The 16260-nt window shown below is 45.7% G+C and overlaps 1 protein-coding gene across 1 annotated transcript; it reads right to left on the bottom strand.

Annotated features, from left to right (window-relative positions):
• Positions 1–245: 245 nt before the first annotated feature.
• On the bottom strand, positions 246–16150 carry LOC135815060 (U3 small nucleolar RNA-associated protein 4 homolog). Its single transcript, XM_065328292.1, has 22 exons — positions 15953–16150; positions 15823–15877; positions 14625–14744; positions 13513–13581; positions 13095–13182; positions 12339–12431; positions 12017–12092; positions 11745–11820; positions 10992–11039; positions 10705–10773; positions 9394–9499; positions 9166–9245; positions 8937–9021; positions 8705–8796; positions 7378–7476; positions 6970–7101; positions 6477–6546; positions 5317–5411; positions 4123–4221; positions 3059–3229; positions 1672–1818; positions 246–542 (listed from the first exon to the last, which is right to left on the bottom strand). The coding sequence occupies exons 1-22, from the start codon at positions 16060–16062 to the stop codon at positions 423–425; spliced, it is 2100 nt and encodes a 699-aa protein (XP_065184364.1). The 5' UTR covers positions 16063–16150; the 3' UTR covers positions 246–422.
• Between the last annotated feature and the right edge of the window lie 110 nt (positions 16151–16260).

Raw genomic sequence — 16260 nt, 5'->3', positions numbered from 1 at the left:
CACACACACACACACACACACACACACACACACACACACACACACACACACACACACACACACACACACACACACACACACACACACACACACACACACACACACACACACACACACACACACACACACACACACACACACACACACACACACACACACACACACACACACACACACACACACACACCACTGACGCATATAAAAGTTACACCGGTATATGTACAGCCCTGGAAAGCACGAATCAATCAGACCCAAGACAGCTTTTATTTGTTCTTCTGGTAAGTGCCAATGATGCACCTCACATTCGAGGGCTTTCTAAAATAAAATAAAAATCGCCTACTAGTGTGCTTCGTGGCAGTCAGTCCTCTTCATCATGATCAACAATATGGTAATGCTGAGGAAGGCACAAGGGACCGTCCCTATCAAGCTGCACCATAGCGAACTCTATGCAGAGCATCGGGGAAGGTCTGGGTTACCTCCTTCCATGGGCGCTCTACAACTGCTAGTCGTGACTGGCCGCAGCATCCAATCGCCAGTATGTCCTGAGAGCAAGAGTAGAAGAAGACAAATGTAACAATCAAGCACCAGGAAAGATGGTCAAATTCACTACAACCACTGCCTGATCCGGTGAGAGAAAGATAGCCGTGTCCCCTGGGTAGTCGTGGATCATACATAAACCTGTCTGTGTGTTTGTTCAAAGTAATGTTACATGTAACAACATCGGGAGTTGACCATAACCAACGCAAGCCAAGTACATGTGTGATGAAAAAACAGTGATCATGGTGATGCTGCTTTGGGATTATACAAGCTTATGGCACTCATACGTGTAAACCAAGAAAAAGAAGAGCAGTATTGATAGATCATGGCAGAGCTACAAAGTCTCTTACATGACTATTTGGGGTTTGTTTCACGGGACATTCATTCCGGTTTAGACACATCTCGAAAATAAATCCCATTTACGAAAACCAGCACGGGTTCATATGCCTGCTTTCGCCCAGAATAGCAGTCACTTGCAGAATTTCTCTGCCTTTCGGTGCTAAATGCAGGCAGAACATGATGTAGAGTGTGATATCATATTAACTTTGTCTGTGTCCTGCACCAAGGTATTTCTATTCATGACACCAAGGGTCATGGGTACACTAGCAGAACATGCCAAAGAGCACTATGTAACACTAACGAGACCCCCCCCCCCCCCCGAAAAGTGCAAGTGCATGTGCGTGCCTCGTACAGTTACCAGTGGCACCTGCAAAGCACACCTGAGAAATGCAGACAACTAGAAATTGAGGACAACTTTCAGCAGTGCCTTGAAGGTACAAATCTGCATACTTCAATCTCCAAAAAGAGTACACCTTGGAAATGAGGAAAACTTGCGCTAGTCCCTTGGATATCTGCATGTCTCAGTTTCCACAATACCGAACTCCTTGTGAACTAATTCTGCAGCTGCGCGTGCTACTTTGCCGCGGGGTTGATTTAGCACAGCTGGCGCAAAGGTGGCAGTGCACGAACCAGTGGTCTTTCCCTACGTAGTCTACAGCCTGTGCGTATACATGTAAGCAAAACAAACTCGTATGCAGTACTAGATGCTAGAAAAACACTATTATTTTACCGAAAGAAAATTTCCTTTTTTTCTGCAAAATGATTTCAAGACACAGGAAGATGCCTCACACTTACAGCAAAGTGAGTAGAGATTGAGAGCGACTTGGCAGGTGAACCTGCCTTCTCTTCTGTGTCCATGGCCTCACATGCAGCCTCGGGCAAGTCAGCAGTGGACTTGCGCTTCCGTGGCCGGACCTTCGTGTCCACGGCCTTTTCCGGGGCCTGACCAAGCAAAGACAGCACAATAAAAGACACACACACATGCACACGCACGCTCAAGCGCGCGCACACACACACACACACACACACACACACACACACACACACACGCACACAAACAGACGTCAGCAACTCCGGAAAGTATTACTAATAGGCTTAATAGCCCAAGACAAAACACACATGAGATTGTAGAAACTCTTCCTCTTTTAGCGGATATACAGTACTTTCCAAAGATAGGCACAACAATCAGGGTAGTTCTTGGGAGAAAAGGGCTTGCTTTTTCCTTGGGAGTTGGAAGTCAGTGGCTGTTTCAGGACTCTTATTGATTACGAATTTGAACTAAACACAACGTAGAAATAACACAATTGTCTCTTGACGCTCTTGTATTTATCCGTCCGATGTCAACAAAACGTCACACTTGTAGTACTGAATGCGGCAAGTAGAGCTCGCCCATCCACCCCTCCCCACCTGGACCTATTGGAAGGGTCGCGGAGGTAGAGGCGCTCTGGAGGGATTTTACAGTGTCGGTTGACTTGCGATATACCCCCCCCCCCCTTCCCAAATGAACAATGTTCGTTTCAGGCACGACAAAAAGCTTTTCCGACGACCCCTTAGAAGAGCCGAGTTGAACTATCCCAAGAAAATGGTTGCTGTCAGTCTCACCATTATCTATGGAATCATCATAGCAATGAGATTGTCAAAGTGGACATCCACATGAAAATGGTCATTCCCTATCGTAATTGTAGATTTCGTTGTAATGTCTATGGGAAATGCATACAAAAGGTAGCTTTCCAGGGAATTTTCCAAGCTCTTCCGCACTAATCCACCCCTCCCCTTGGAAGACGTCGAGGAGTTTGGAAGAGCCTAGAGGACATTTCAGGAACGGCGGAACCGGTACGGTTGGTGTGACCATGGCTGGACCCCCACTGTTTGGCCACCAACGCGTGCTAACTGCTGAGAAAGTCATGTCCCTGCCATATCATGCACAAAGTATGAAAGGCTATAGCTGGACCAATCAATAGCCGCTTCCAACGGTACTGAGTGACTTTCATTTCTGAAGTGGCCAAAAAGCCACCTCTTCACGAAAAGTCAAACAGTGACGATTCGAATCCATTTCTAGATAAGTATTTCCAATGTATTCCCTTCCACCCTTTGCTTGTCTGTGCCTATAATATTATGCTACACAGTTACAGGTAGGAAAAGAGATGATGAGAAAAAAGAGAAAAACCCCAGTGTAACCAACCTTGTCCAGGTCCAGCGTCGCCATGAACGCATTGGAATAGAACATGACACGTTTGTCGTTAAGCTCCATGCAGTCCATGACGGGACCAAGACTGCGTCGAGCTGTACTAATCGTCCGCAGGTGCGGTGAGAGATCGTCCAGACTGCCATCGGTGAAATTGAACAGATACACCTAGGTTACAGGTACACACACGCGCACGCGCACGCGCACACACACACACACACATACATGCGCGCGCACACACACACACACACACACACATACATGCGCGCACACACACACACACACACACACACACACACACACACACACACACACACACACACACACACACACACACACACACACACACACACACACACACACACACACACACACACACACACACACACACACACACACACACACACACACACACACACACACACACACACACACACACACACACACACACACACACACACACACACACACACACACACACACACACACACACACACACACACACACACACACACACACACACACACACACACACACACACACACACACACACACACACACACACACACACACACACACACACACACACACACACACACACACACACACACACACACACACACACACACACACACACACACACACACACACACACACACACACACACACACACACACACACACACACACACACACACACACACACACACACACACACACATAAAGCAGCAATGTGAGTGGGATTGTCTACTCTTGTGGCTACTAACAATTTACAAGTACACTACATGCTCCGTATAAAAGTGCTGCCTACATTTCGCATAGGCCGATGGTTAGATAATCTTGAATCAAACTTCAACTTACAGCTTTAATGAACACGGCATGCTTCGTGTCAATGCCCTCTTCAAAATCTCCTGCTTCTATTCAAATCACGGGTCAAGTCTTGCCTTTTCACAAGAAAAGAGAGACACATGTATTCACTTTATGGCCGACATAGGCATGATTGCTTCTTTTTACTTCCCAGCAGCTCAATGATCTGGTTATGTATGTCAATCTGCTACTTACCTGGTACGCTAATGTATAAATAAGAAGAGATGATGATGAGGAAGATGGGAACATCATGGCTGAACACTGGCTTGGCAGGCGAGGTGACGATAACTTTACCTGCACACACACGTACGCACATACACACATATCCAATGCACACACATACACAAGCCACACCCACAAACAACACACCCACCCACAAACAACACACCCACCCACAAACCACAAACCACAAACCACAAACCACAAACCACAAACCACAAACCACAAACCACAAACCACAAACCACAAACCACAAACCACAAACCACAAACCACAAACCACAAACCACAAACCACAAACCACAAACCACAAACCACAAACCACAAACCACAAACCACAAACCACAAACCACAAACCACAAACCACAAACCACAAACCACAAACCACAAACCACAAACCACAAACCACAAACCACAAACCACACACACACACACACACACACACACACACACACACACACACACACACACACACACACACACACACACACACACACACACACACACACACACACACACACACACACACACACACACACACACACACACACACACACACACACACACACACACACACACACACACACACACACACACACACACACACACACACACACACACACACACACACACACACACACACACACACACACACACACACACACACACACACACACACACACACACACACACACACACACACACACACACACACACACACACACACACACACACACACACACACACACACACACACACACACACACACACACACACACACACACACACACACACACACACACACACACACACACACACACACACACACACACACACACACACACACACACACACACACACACACACACACACACACACACACACACACACACATATGGACGGATGGACATATAGACAGGCAGGCAAACACAATCAACAACACGAAGGGACAGAGAAACTAACTTTGAGCGGCTGACATATACCATAATATATAGTTTGTACGGGGTCACCTGGCAGGACTACATTGTAAACAAGAAACCGATTTTTCAGACACATTCTATGCCAGGTGGTGCTGTAGCACACAAAAAAGTGTTCCCAGGAACTAAACTGATAGAATAGACCGATTGATAGCAATCAAAACTATTGCCACGACAAAAAAAATACAATGTACCTTCTCCTTTTTCAGATCGATGACATCAATGTGGTTGTCCGCGAATGCTATGGCTGCATACCGTCCAGATGTTGAGACTTTGAGGCCTACGCAGGCTGCAGAAAGTCGAGTAGACAACAGAGTGCGAAACAGGCGCATTTCAAGCAACTTTTGTGAGAAACTTGTCCATCGTCGTTTTAGCTGCACTGCTGACTGGGCAGAATGCAGAAGTGCTACGGGGTAGACCAAATGACTGGATACAGCTAGAGTGCAAAGGAAGCTATCACACCAGAGCTCAGTGCCCCATTCATCCTTTCCTATTACAGGTGGAATCCTGATAATTCGAACACCAAAATGCCACGGAAAAACTTCTAATTATGGAGGATTAGCAAGACGAAATTCGCGTTCGCGTTCGCAAACATTTTTCAGTTCGCGAACTGGATTGCGAACTTTCGCATTTTTCGTTCGGAAAAGTAGTCGGAACACGAATTGTGGATTCGTGTCAGGGCAGTCATAAATTTACCACGCTGTACTGCCTACGTCGTGTCAACATCATGCATGTGCGAATTCTGTTTGCTAATCCTTCTCATAACGCGAATTCCGTCACTGAGTTCGACTTTCTTTGGAGAGCGAACGCGAACGCGAATTTCGTCTTGCTAATCCTCCGTATTATCCGGACATTCTAATTATCCAAACATGTACCCAGAACACATTATGTATGTCAAAATGCTCGCATTAACACGCAGAATTGCACTACGCACCTTAGACACAGATTCAGTGGACACTGAACTGCCTGTGCATGCAAACCAGACTGATTTGCACAAAATAAAGTGAACTTCTAATTATGTACCCAGTTCGAGGTTCTAATTATCAGAAATTGTTATGTGGAAATCGTATTGGCAGAAATCGATCCCGGAAGAAACTTCCAACTAAGCAGTATGTTCTAATTAAGCCATATTCGAATTATCAGGATTTCACCTGTACCAGCATAAATCAGCCGGGCACTACCGTTACATGTTGTACTTTGACGCAGTACAGCCTACAGGCATGAACATAATATGAAGCGACCTACTCGTTACTTTGCACGTCAAAAACGCCTCAGAGTGATACCGCGGGTTGCTGAAGGGTGCAACCGATCTAGGCACAGATAAAATAATGTACATAGCGTACAATATACTTACCACAGCTACTTCTCGCGGTCTGATAGACATCTCGGCATTCGCTAACGTCGCCGCACTCTACGGTTGCCACCTGCGCGTAACAAGAAAAGCGCGCACACACAAAAATCATGCATAGTGAAAATCAAGCAAGAAAATCGGGTGGATAATATCCATGTAGTAGCTGGCAAACAAGTACTACTAGTATTTTGCTAACTACTTCTACTGATTACTAGTACCCAGGAAACCGCGTAGAGTTGCATTAGCTTGAGTTTCCACAAAGTGCTTACTTTAACGATGCTCTCATTAGAAAAAACTCAAGCAAAGTGGAATTCTAATGAGAAACAAGGGAACCTATCGGCAGTTCTGGCAAAACTAGCAGGAATTTAACACTGCGCTGCGAGGAGGTAAGAGGTTAGAAATACAACTTACAAGGCCAATGGACAGGCAATGGCAGCCAGTTGGCAAGTGGTGAACAGTACCAGGGTGTCCTGACAGCTACTACACACAGACTTACCTGTAGGCCGTAATTGCTAGCCAGCAATAATCTACTGGAGTCCGGTGTAAACGCCAGTCTCTGGGCTGTATCGAGTGACTGTGATGCTGACGAAACGGACATGCTTTGCTTGCTGTCGCTACCGGACGGCTTCTAGAACGAAAAATATATAGTGAAGGCATGCGATAATGAGTTGAAAAAGTCTTGAACCAGAACCGCGCTCGTTGTGGGCCACGCAATCACCCATGCCAACCTGTGCTCGTTCAACTAACACAGTATTCAGGGGACACATCAATGCACAGTATGTGTCAAGTGGGATCAGCCTTCCAGGAACAAGACCAGCAACAGGAGCTGCACAAACCAGGCAGATCTCGACTGGCACGTAAACTAATTCTTCTAAAATATTCATTGACCCGTGATAGACCCTACCTTTGAAGCAACGGCAAAGACTCGCGTTCCGGAGCGGTCTGAAATGGCCATCCACTTCCCGCACGGTGAGACAGCACTGCATGCTATGTGATGTCGGCCCTGCAAAAACAAACACCAGAGAAACACACAGGCAGAATACTACTTGAATCACCCGATGCAACATTTTACTAGTGACCGAGTCTCCAGTCAAAAACACAGTACAAAGAATAATGATCCGAGAACTACACAGTTTCATTTGGCAAGGTTTAGCAAAAGCAGTCCTTTTGCTAAAATCTCTAAAATTAGACGTGCGTCGGAGTCTAATCACCATTTAACCCATTCAGCGCTACTGGGCCTTGCCTATGGTACTCTGCATATAAAATGCTAAAAACAGGGCCAATAGCAAGTTCTAAAACTCGAGGGTTCTGGCAACTGGGGTCCTCAAATATTTTGGAAAGGATTGCCAAGACTACCAACCACAGGGTGACAGAATCGATACAGTCCCCAAAAAGAATAGCGCCTCACAATAGGGGACGCAAGTTTGCTCAAATTGCGTGAAATACGCCAAATGCGTGAAATTGCAGCTGAAAGATCGCTGAAAAGAGAAGAAAAAAAGACGCGTAGTGTTTCCAAGCGGGATTCGAACCAACGACCTATCGTACAAGAGGCAGGATCATGATCCAACTCACTAACAGTGCTTTTACACACCAGACAGCGCCAGAAATCACTATATATCCCATGACGTCTATAGACGTCATCCCGCGCATGGGGGGCATTTTCAATGACGTCTATAGACGTCATCAGCGTTCAATGGGTTAAAATTCCACCATCGCATATGGTTGGATTATTCTCCAATTTGCTCCAATTTCACTTCAGCAAGTACCAGAATGCACTATGGGTTCACAAAGCTTGAGCTGTCTATATTGCTGTCAGCACAAGGCAAATCAATGCCAAAACTGAAACACCCATCCAGCTAGACCTGATTGCAAGCTGTAGCACCAGCCATACAAGGTGTGTGCATAGTAGATATGGCCCTATCCTACCCCACCCTCTACTATCCTACACCATGCTAGATGAAGGGCGGTTGCCCTGCAGACTGGTACGCACAGGTCACATTCACACCTCACTGTGTACGCACGGTCACTGGTACGGCTGGTTAGTAAAGCCGAACAATGATAGCCCAACTCTTTCAGCCTGACAGTAGGCACTTGGGCTGGAAGAGATTGGCTCAAAGTCACAGATAACGTACCACCAGGGCAGATTTACCACTTTCAGCCCCACCCCCTCCCTCCCTCCCTCCAGAATGCGAGCAATATAAAGTATAAAAGGTTTACATACGCACTCGTACCTTTGCTTTGATCCGGAGCAGGTGGGCTGGTTGCTTTAGGGTGGCCAATACAGTACCATCAGCAGCACTGTCAAGATCAGTGCCTCCTCTCGCTGCAACAAACAAGCAAACGAGAAGCAGAAAGAGAGAGAGAACTGTAAGTTCGCATTTAAATTTTCAATCATGCACAAAGGAAGACAGCCACAACAAATGAGCAAAATAGCGGCCAACAGAAAACAGAAACTTGCCATACCTGTACCCAGGCTCCACATGTCTACGTGGCTGTCGAATTGACATGCAACAAGAGGCTCCTCACGGCAAATCGAGACGGGGCTTGTCTGTAAGCAAGAGAAACAAGAAGTGGGTAACGAGACGCCACACGGCAAATACAAAACTTGAAATCAGCAACGTTTCACGAGCAACTTTTAACTTGGTTTACTGAATGCAAAGGCATGCCAACGAGCTACCAGTCTTTGACTTACTCGAGGATAAGAGGAGAACAAACGGGAATTCTTGATTGAGAAGTTGTTTGTGGCATACACACAGAGTTGAGTATCCAATCCTGCGAAGAACGAAGAACAAAAAAGAAATGCATCCAGGAAGTGTAGCAGTTCTCAACAGCTACATTGCATAGTCGCCGGCATGCTAAGCGTATATTATCCTCAGCCTGAGGTGATAATTGCAGCAAAGGATATGTTCATTAAACTTACCACCTGAGGCCAATGCACCTGATCCTTCTTCGTCGCGCAAAGCCAAACTCCGGACGTCATGGGAATGCAGTCTCACAGAACCAGCATTGATCCACTTCTTTGCACCCTGCCGCACATAAAGCACACAAACAGTACCATGATTGGTCCTGGCTTTATTACTGATAGAATACTCTACTACAAGTGTGTGCAACACTGCTGCATCACACAGTGCACAGTGACTGCCTATTCGTATTACACCTTGGTCATACACACGAGATGTGAATGAGGCAGAGTTACTACAATAAAAACGACGGATAGACCAAAAACAATGGTAGCCATATCAAGGGGTGGCTATGGACCAAATATAGAGTAAGGAACTCCGAGTAACACCCAATACGGCAAAGACATGGACAAAAAGAGCGGCCACACACACGGCCTAGTGATCTGTTGCTATGCGGTTGCCATGGCAACGCGGACGGCGACACTTGCCGAAAACCCCAAAACAATACCAGACAAATAGGGCGAGGCTCGCTTAGCAGATAGCAACCAATCCTGGCACAGCCGGGACTTTTCAAAACTGCAAGCCTTCTAGATCAGTTGCTATGTGGTTGCCATGGCAACGAGAACGGCGACTCTTGCCGAAACCCCAAAACAATACCAGACAAATAGGACGAGGTTTGTTTAGCAGATAGCTCTAAGTGCAACCAATTCTGGCACAGCCGGGGCTTTTGTAACTATTGCCACTAAAGTTACAGCAACGACTATATAATAGTCCACAACCCCCTCATACACTGTGCGGTTGGTTGACGCTCGCTTCAGGGGTGAACATACAGAACATTCATGTGTTCAACTCACACCCTTGGGAAGGTCTGAGACAAGAGCTAAGCCTCCTGTGGGGTTTACATCCTAGCTGGGTGTTCTCTCATTGAGAGAAGTGGACTACCAGAGATGGTGCCTGCTGAGGGAGAGTCATGTGGAAGAAGTGCTTACTTCTAGTGAGTGAGTGCTGACACTAATCCTTGCAGTTCGGTTGAAACACAGTTCACAGCTGGCAAACACTTGAGTTCGATGGGCGAGGTGATCAGAAATGGTTGCAACTCAATTCAGACTACTCTTGACCAACCGCCAACTTTTTATCAAAAAAATTCATAAATTAAACAACAAGAACGACACCCGGCAAAACTTAGTTCTCCTTCATTCAAAGAGAATTCTCTTTGACATTACAAACACCCAATAGGTTCCCAACCCGTATTTTCGTCATGCCACTGAAATAATAATTTCGCCCAGTGGTTCTCGACACAGCATGGGATCAAGAAAATGTCATACTAGTACCTCAGTGTCGAGACAGTGCAGCTTGTGCACTTTGCTATCCACTCCAGCAGCATACACGGTGTCTTGTTTCTAACAGAGCAATCAACAAAGGGCAGAACATAAACACGCCATTGGATGAGGCTCTCAACCCTGAGCCAATGGTCTATGCGGGAACCGTAGTCACATCACATGTCACTATACAGTAGGCAAAAACCTTCTCAAATACAGGAAACAAACCAGTCCTATGTTCGTGAAAAACATAATAATTATGTGGATAGGGTCTATGCTGGATGTGTGATGATCAGTACCTTGTTGGTCACTATGCTCAGTATATCCGCCTTGTGCAGGGAGAAACTCTGTGGATGACAGCGATAGAAACATTACAACAATGAGGATAGGCGAAGATTTCACTTGCCACAACTGTACTTGGATTGAAAATCTCTGCGTTTTGACGTACAACACAAACATGTATGTTAATCCTTTATTACCGGATTACTTGCACAGCATGCACCAGGATTACGAATTTCAGCACAATTTCCAACTTCACCAGTTCATGCACGCCATGCACTGACCAAACTGACATAGCTATGCACTGGTACGGTATGCGATGTACAACTGCTGGATTATAAAATCAAATTATGAACAGTTTGAGTGATTTGTTGCAGAAAATCGCTGCCGGAGCCGGAATTCAAGTGCCAGATTAAAGCGTAGAAAATGAACAGAAAAATCCGTTTTGCCAGAAAGTGTTCTGGTTTGCAAGGGTTCTGGATAAACAAGTGCTGGATTAGAGAGGGACGACTGTATATGCAGTGTGTGTATTGTAGATGCATGATGATTGTAATGAAGGCAGTGTGCCACTCATCTGGGCCATAGAAACGAGATCGCAGTTGCATACTCTTGGTCATGAACTCTTGCTTGCATTAATATGAAACAGGTGGGTGTCAGGTATGAAGTAAAAACTACTCTTGTTCAGGACTGCGGATGCCCCATAACTTGCCTATGCGAACCATGTTCTGGTTTATACAATCTCCTGCATACCAGCACATAATTATAAAACGAACCTGAATCATATTGCCATGAAGACCACTCCAGAACTGAACGACCCCACTGGAATCGCCACTGACAATGGTCATATCCCTATACACACAAATAAAACACAAGAGTAGTAGACAAGATGATGGCAACAGTGCCCACATATACGACAGAAAAGAATGTATGGGAAAAAGCAGAAGAGAACTGCTTCACTGCGTGGGGTGTTTCAGTGGCTTACGTAAATCGGCCAAGATATATAAATCTAGAATAAAAGCAATACAGAGCGGGTTTACGTGCTTACTGGAGAAACGCAAGTGTCCAGATGAGAACGGCCTGTTGACGTGGCTGGTCAAGTGTTATCCTTTGAACGGCAACACCTGTTATGTACACACACACACACACACACACACACACACACACACACACACACACACACACACACACACACACACACACACACACATCAGAGCATGCACTCACAGAGCACCGCACGAAAGAGAACCTATAAAACCAGTGGTTCATTGGCCTGCACTTGAAGAGTGCTTTCAAAACCACTGCATTGAAAATAGCCACACAGTGCACAATGTCTTCACCGCCAAGACACAGGAAATGCCTTCACATACCAGTTATCAAGTTCCACACTCTGATGATGCTGTCTGATCCACCGGAGATCATGTGATTGCCCTCAGGGTGGAATGCAACAGACAGACACCGTCCTGCACACATAACAAAACAAAACACATGACATAATGAGCTAGCATACTTAGTGATACACAGTGGCCATGGGCCGTATGCAAGACGGGAGAACAATTGATTCAAATCCATGTGACAGTACATGTAGCGCAGGGAGTCGTAGCATCTGAGGCAACTGGACTATGAAACAGTGTGGGTTTCGCTCCCGGGTTAGCCGTTCCATTAAGGAGGAGTGTTGCTGCACTGGGCATCAGCATCGGGTCAATAAATCGGTGGTTCCACACATCCCGATCTGCGGTGTCCCACCACGAATTGAAAGATTAGGAAGTTGGCAGTTGCTCTAGTCCAGTCACAGTGGGCAGTACGGTTGCGAGTCTGCGACAGTTACACTGTATAGATGTGGTAAGAAGAGTATACCCGGGTACAGTTAGGTTCCAGTCTACCTTGGGGCAGAGCGAGTTTACGCAGGCATGATCTTCGGCTCAGCAGGTCACAGTCACGCTTGCAGCCGTATGTTGCATAGATCAATGAACACAACGGAATTCTAAATCTAGAGTCGAAACATCAATTACTTTGGGCGCCAGGTCCCCTAGATGCTACGACTCCCTGGTGCAAAGCAACAAACCATTCCAAGTTGAATACGCTATGGATAGCTGCTACAGCAAACACACAGCCAGCTGACTTACCCCCGCCTTGGTTGCTGTACGCCTTCTTGTACACCACTGTGTCTGGCTCAATGACAAACATGCGAACACAGCCATCTTCACAGGCAACCTGCACGGCCAAAGGGCAAAAGAGGCAACATAAAGTGTCACATGAGCATAAAATGATGTCATTGTGAGAGCTTGAGCAGTGACAGTCCACCACTAGTCAATAGCATAATTATCAGGAGCAGCAGCTACATTGAGAAGCGACAGGTCCGTGTAGCGCATCAGATGTAGTACAACATGTGGTGGTGAAGCCTTGCAACTACAAACAACACAAATGTTTGCAAATCGCACGGAACTGAGAAAGCCACCGTCTGCTATGCAGATCATCAAGGCAATAAGTACATGTAAGTGAATCATGGCCGTTATGTCAATTTTGATACTGAACCAAACTCACAGCCATTTCCTCATGATGTGGGCGAATGGCCATGTCCCATACAGCTCCACCACTCAAATTCACTTGCGACTGTAAAAAACAAAACAAACAAAAACGCAGCACCAGTCAAACAAGGAGAAGTAATCACAAGAATTACCGTATTTTCCGGAGTATAGTGCGCACTTTAGATGTGCTATTTTAGGCCCTAAATCGCAGGTGCGCACTATGCTCCGAATATGAAATGCATGTACTTCAATGAAGACTGAAATGCGCACCCCCAATGAAGATTGGGGGTGCGCGTTATACAAGGGTGCGCACTATACTCCGAAAAATACGGTAAGGCAAAGGGCACTAGCAGAAAAGGCAACGTTGAACATCTTGGTAAAACAAAGAACTGTTCATTTCGGCCCTATGTACATTGCAATTGCCTGTCAGAAAACACATCACTTTTCTGCTAACACATCACTGATCTGTCCATAAGGCCACACCAAGTTAATTCTATGTTTCGCGTCGGATATTTTCTGGAAAAGGCACGCGGGCGGGCGAAAAAAAAAAAAAAAACAGAAGAAAAAACAAAACTCCATTCTATGTGTACTGAACCATGTTGCTCACAGAATACCACTACTACACTGTCACTTATCCAAAATGACAACCAGTCGCCATAGGAGAGCTGGCAGACTGGGCTGGAGCGATACAATAAGAGACTTCATGGATGGCTCCTTCTGCACTTTGACATGAGTCAAGTGGAATTTCGCTCCATCACAATCGTGGAAAATCTCGAAGTCCTTGACACCTGGAATCTCTGCTCGCCTGGTCAGCAGGCCCTACCGTACAGCTTGGAAATATAGAAATTTTCACCTCTCTCACCTTCTACGTACCATCGCCTGGAATGCAAGATTATCGAGAAGCTGATAACCTCCGATCTGCCATACTGGCTAGAGAATGTTCGCCAGAACAGCCATCGATTGACTCGTCTAGGTTCTTTTTTTTTCTTGTCAAGGATTCGAAAAGGTACGCGCGTGGTGACACGAAACATAGAAATAACTTGGTGTGGCCTAATATCGGACCAAAGACAGCAGATACATGTAGTAGCAGATATAACAGTAAGTGGATTTCAGTTTAGTCATGCCTACCTCAGGACACTGCCGTGCCAAGCTCCATTCCACTAAGGCACCAGAAAGCCCCGCTGACAGGAGGCGATCACCATACCACAGTATGCTCTCGGCACATTCTTCCTTGCTCGCATGAAGGACCTAGATAAAACGGCACATAATGAAGCGAGTCAGATCAAGCAAGGGCTGTGCAACAGTGCTGAAGATGTAGAGCAAGTTGGCTTTGTCTATCTGTGCCATGAATGTAAATCCTTGATGAAATGAAAGGACCTGAAGTTTACTAGGTACTCATAGTTTTCCACCAAAACATGTCCAGGACACTGAGGGGTCAACATGCAGTATTTGGCCCAATACTGATGGATAGCACTGATATTGAAATGAATATCTAGCACTAAGTTCTATTCCGCCAGTACTATTCTTGAGTATTGAGCCAATGTCGTACGTTCGACTTGGCATGTGCCAGAAATAAGTGGCACCGCTCCAGAAGCACATATTGTTAGAGGTTCACACAACCAAAGAAATGCCACTGCCACTGCAACGTGGCAGCAGTAGTTACTAGAACTTGCTACTCAAGAGTTCCTTTCAAAAAACAATAGTGAAGCACAGTGCTGCGCTTTGCGGATTGAGTAGCACTATACTGGAAGTTGCCATCCATTTTGTCATTGTCAGTGACGTTCTACTGTAATCATAACGACATGATAATAACTTGATACAGTCACTGTTAGACTTCACTGTGACTGCTGCTATCCAGCAAAACTTAACGACAGTGATGCAATCTCTGTCCAGAATATCATAACCAGGTTCTATGCTGCTGGTCAGTGCAACAAGCAGGGTGTTGGAAGGTGACAAGGCGACACATTCCACACATCAGATCTGAACAGTTGTAACATTAACTGCAGTGCACATCAACAACGTACACCACATGCACTAGCAATATTCTACTGATACGATTGTGCTGTTCACAGAATGGAAAGTTTGAAGTAAGATGTGACTTCTTTGTTATCATCTCATTAAACAGTCTATTGTTCAAACGAGTACTTTACCGACGAACTACTACATTACTAAAGTGGTGTTGTACATGTCTCCTACTACAACTCCCAGTACAACACTTCAACTCAGGGCGGTCACAGGAAGATACACAACACTAGAATAATCCCAGCCTAAACAAAAATCACATAATATTTTTTAAATCATTCGAAGTCATCATTCAAAGTCTCACCATTGTTTGAGCCCATGCCTGGTCGTTCTGCCAGATTTCCACATTCCCATTCTCCCTGAAACAATACCATCCACACAACTTTAGTGGCTGAACCACATTTCTATCAGAAATCTGCTTGATCTGGACAAACCTGCTAAGAGCGAGTCGTGCAGGGGACGATCCGTCTTGAAACGCCAGGCATTGGATAGCCGATGGGTTGTGCTGGAGGAACCTCACACGGTGCACTTCCATGGCTGACATACTCCAGCAGTCAACAAACCGACGTCCCAAAGCTACATTTGTGATCCTTGTAACAATCTTCTTCGTTTGCTACAAAATTATTTCCACTCGATAGTCTCGAATCAGACGAATGAGTCAAAGCTTTCAGTCGCCATTTCCAGTTGCGTGGCAACAAGTACAAAATTAATGAATCATCGGTGCCTTCAGCTTTGCCGAAAA

This window comes from Sycon ciliatum, chromosome 4, assembly GCF_964019385.1.
Source record: "Sycon ciliatum chromosome 4, ocSycCili1.1, whole genome shotgun sequence".
Lineage (NCBI taxonomy): Eukaryota > Metazoa > Porifera > Calcarea > Leucosolenida > Sycettidae > Sycon > Sycon ciliatum.
This window is presented reverse-complemented; position numbering and strand designations above follow the sequence as displayed.